The following is a 3,312-nucleotide window of genomic DNA, read 5'->3' on the forward strand; positions in this document are numbered from 1 at the left end:
TTCCAAAGACAGAGTAAGTCAGAAAAAAAAAATCATATTCAAGCCCCATTATCTTAAAAAACAGCAGAATTACTGGTATATATTACCTGGTTACCGTTGTTAATAATGTCGTCTTTTATTGATAGGGTGCTTATCAAAATACGATCATGGACGACTGAGCACTAGCCAGTTTTAGAATGCATGTGAAAATTGACTTTGCCCATGTTTTTGATAATACTGTTCACGGGTTACTTGATAATTATCATATGAGTTCATTCAATCGAAATAAAGACTATTCAAATTAATCTTGGTTTAAGCATTCATTTCATTCAAAACAGAGTCAAAAGAGACATGTTACTATTCAGCTGTCGATGTGATTGTATTGATCAAGGTGTCAAAATAAAGAAAAGATGGCAGGCAGCAACTTGAGCATCGACTACTAATTCTATAATAGTGTTATGATCGCAGCAATATTTAATACAATAGCAAGTACTAACTAAAAAATAAAGCAAATTAAATAGCCTTGTGCATCACCTATTGGAATGTGTGAACATGCTAATAACGTATCACGTAATCCTAAAATGATTTCTATGGGACATACAATAGGGTAATGAAATTGCACTTGAGATGATTCTTTGAAACTTGTGCCCGTTTAAAGATTTAATCTGTATTTCCTTGTTGTAACTCACGCTGAACATATGCAAATTCATTTGTTAGATATTGCTGCATGTAATTATATAGCAACTCTAATTAGATAATATGTATAAAAAAAAAATGACATACTGAAATTATGAACTATGGACACGGAATAAACTCATCACCTGCTTGTCATAAAATAAATCCGCAAACATTTAGGCATACAGAAACTACATGTAACCTAAACAAAATTATCTTTCAAACTAAACAGTAATCTTTTAAACTAAATAATAATGTGACTAAAACTATCATATCTTCTTTCTACACCATTTTAGAACAGTCTACATGGTCTATGTACAATTCAATTACTTTGAAAATATTTTGTGAACGATACTAAATTTATGCAATAATCCTTTGTTTTCAAATAATAATAAACTTTGACTTCCAAACACATGTGTACTCTGAACAAGAATGGTATGTATAGTTTATGAAGGCATGATATTCAAAATTCACATACAGCTAACATTTATAAGATACATGAACAAGTATATAACAAATCGCAATTAGGTATGGTAAGAATATTAGATAAAGTATGAATACTTCAAGATGACCACAGAATGCTGCAGTATGAAGTAATGTCGCACCTTCATTATCACCCGTCTCAGTCCGTGTTCCTTGACGAAAGAGATATTGAACAACATTAAGATGACCATAACATGCTGCAAAGTGAAGAGGTGTCTGACCATCCTAATCAACAATCAAGACCTGTGCTCTTTCACCGACGAGGTACTGAACTACAACAAGATGACCATTGCGTGATGCATAGTGAAGAGATGTCTCACCATCATTATCACGCTTATCAACCTGTGCTCCTCGACCAACGAGATACTCAACTACTTTAAGATGACCATTGTGTAATGCATAGTGGAGAGGTGTCTCACCATCATTATCACGCTTATCAACCTGTGCTCCTCGACCAACGAGATACTCAACTACTTTAAGATGACCATTGCCTGATGCATAGTGAAGAGGTGTCTCACCATCATTATCACGCTTATCAACCTGTGCTCCTCGACCAACGAGATACTCAACTACTTTAAGATGACCATTACGTGATTCATAGTGAAGAGGTGTTTCACCATCATTATCACGCTTATCAACCTGTGCTCCTCGACCAACGAGATACTCAACTACTTTAAGATGACCTTTGCCTGATGCATAGTGAAGAGGTGTCTCACCATCATTATCACGCTTATCAACCTGTGCTCCTCGACCAACGAGATACTCAACTACTTTAAGATGACCATTACGTGATGCATAGTGGAGAGGTGTCTCACCATCATTATCACGCTTATCAACCTGTGCTCCTCGACCAACGAGATACTCAACTACTTTAAGATGACCATTGTGTAATGCATAGTGGAGAGGTGTCTCACCATCATTATCACGCTTATCAACCTGTGCTCCTCGACCAACAAGATACTCAACTACTTTAAGATGACCATTGCCTGATGCATAGTGAAGAGGTGTCTCACCATCATTATCACGCTTATCAACCTGTGCTCCTCGACCAACGAGATACTCAACTACTTTAAGATGACCATTACGTGATTCATAGTGAAGAGGTGTTTCACCATAAGTTCCAATGTTATTGAACTGGGCTCCTTTTCCAAGGAGATAATCAACTACACCAAGATGACCATTGTGTGATGCATAGTAAAGAGGTGTCCGATGATGTTTATCACGCTTACTAATCAGTGCTCCGTTGTTGACGAGGCTCCAAACTACCCGATGATGACCATAGTATGCTGCCCAGTGAAGAGGTGTCTGGCCTTTAATATCAAGGATATTAATCAGTGCTCCTTGACCAACGAGAAACTGAACTACGTCGCGGTGACCATTGCGTGATGCACAGTGAAGAGGTGTCTGACCATCCAAACATAGCAAATCAATTCGTTCTCCGCAATCAACGAGGTACTGAACTACATCAAGATGACCATTGCGTGATGCACAGTGAAGAGGTTTTTGGCTGTCCTTACCGCCTCCATTAACCTGTGCTCCTTGACCAACGAGATACTGAACTACATCAAGATGACCATTGCGTGATGCAAAGTGAAGAGGTGTCTGTCTATGCTTATCAACAATCAAGACCTGTGCTCTTTTACCGACGAGGTACTGAACTACATCAAGATGACCATTGCGTGATGCCAATAGAAGAGGTGTCCGATGAGCATCATCATATTCATCAACTTGTAGTCCTTGACCAACGAGAAACTGAACTACATCGAGATGACCATTGAGTGATGCACAGTGAAGTGGTGACGGATGACCACTATGTGGGTAATCAAACAGTGCTTCTTTACCAGCGAGAAACCGAACACCATCGAGATGACCATTGCATGATGCATAGTAAATAGGTGTCTGACAATTATAATCTACGTGATCTTCGAGAAACCAAGCTGTAATAGCTTTAGAACCATTGATCACTTGATGTTTAGTATAATAATTACCCGGGTCAGATGTTAGTCCTTGGGAGAATTTACGAACTACACTTTTGAAAACGTCGGTAGTATTGCGTGTTTTCCTGGAATGAGGTTCAATAATTACTTTGATAGCCCTACCAATCTGTGCTCCTTTAAGAACGAGATGCCTAACTATATCGATATGACCATTGTGTGCTGCACGGTGAAGAGGTGT

General features: G+C 38.4%; 1 protein-coding gene across 1 annotated transcript; it reads right to left on the reverse strand.

Annotated features, from left to right (window-relative positions):
* Positions 1–1,362: 1,362 nt before the first annotated feature.
* Positions 1,363–3,023, reverse strand: LOC115925290 (serine/threonine-protein phosphatase 6 regulatory ankyrin repeat subunit B-like). Its single transcript, XM_030988967.1, has 2 exons — positions 2,979–3,023; positions 1,363–2,667 (listed from the first exon to the last, which is right to left on the reverse strand). Exons 1-2 carry the CDS (start codon positions 3,021–3,023, stop codon positions 1,363–1,365), a joined length of 1,350 nt encoding a protein of 449 aa, XP_030844827.1.
* Positions 3,024–3,312: the final 289 nt, after the last annotated feature.

The sequence above is a fragment of the Strongylocentrotus purpuratus genome, unplaced genomic scaffold, assembly GCF_000002235.5.
Source record: "Strongylocentrotus purpuratus isolate Spur 01 unplaced genomic scaffold, Spur_5.0 spur5_scaffold_18, whole genome shotgun sequence".
Classification (NCBI taxonomy): Eukaryota; Metazoa; Echinodermata; class Echinoidea; order Camarodonta; family Strongylocentrotidae; genus Strongylocentrotus; species Strongylocentrotus purpuratus.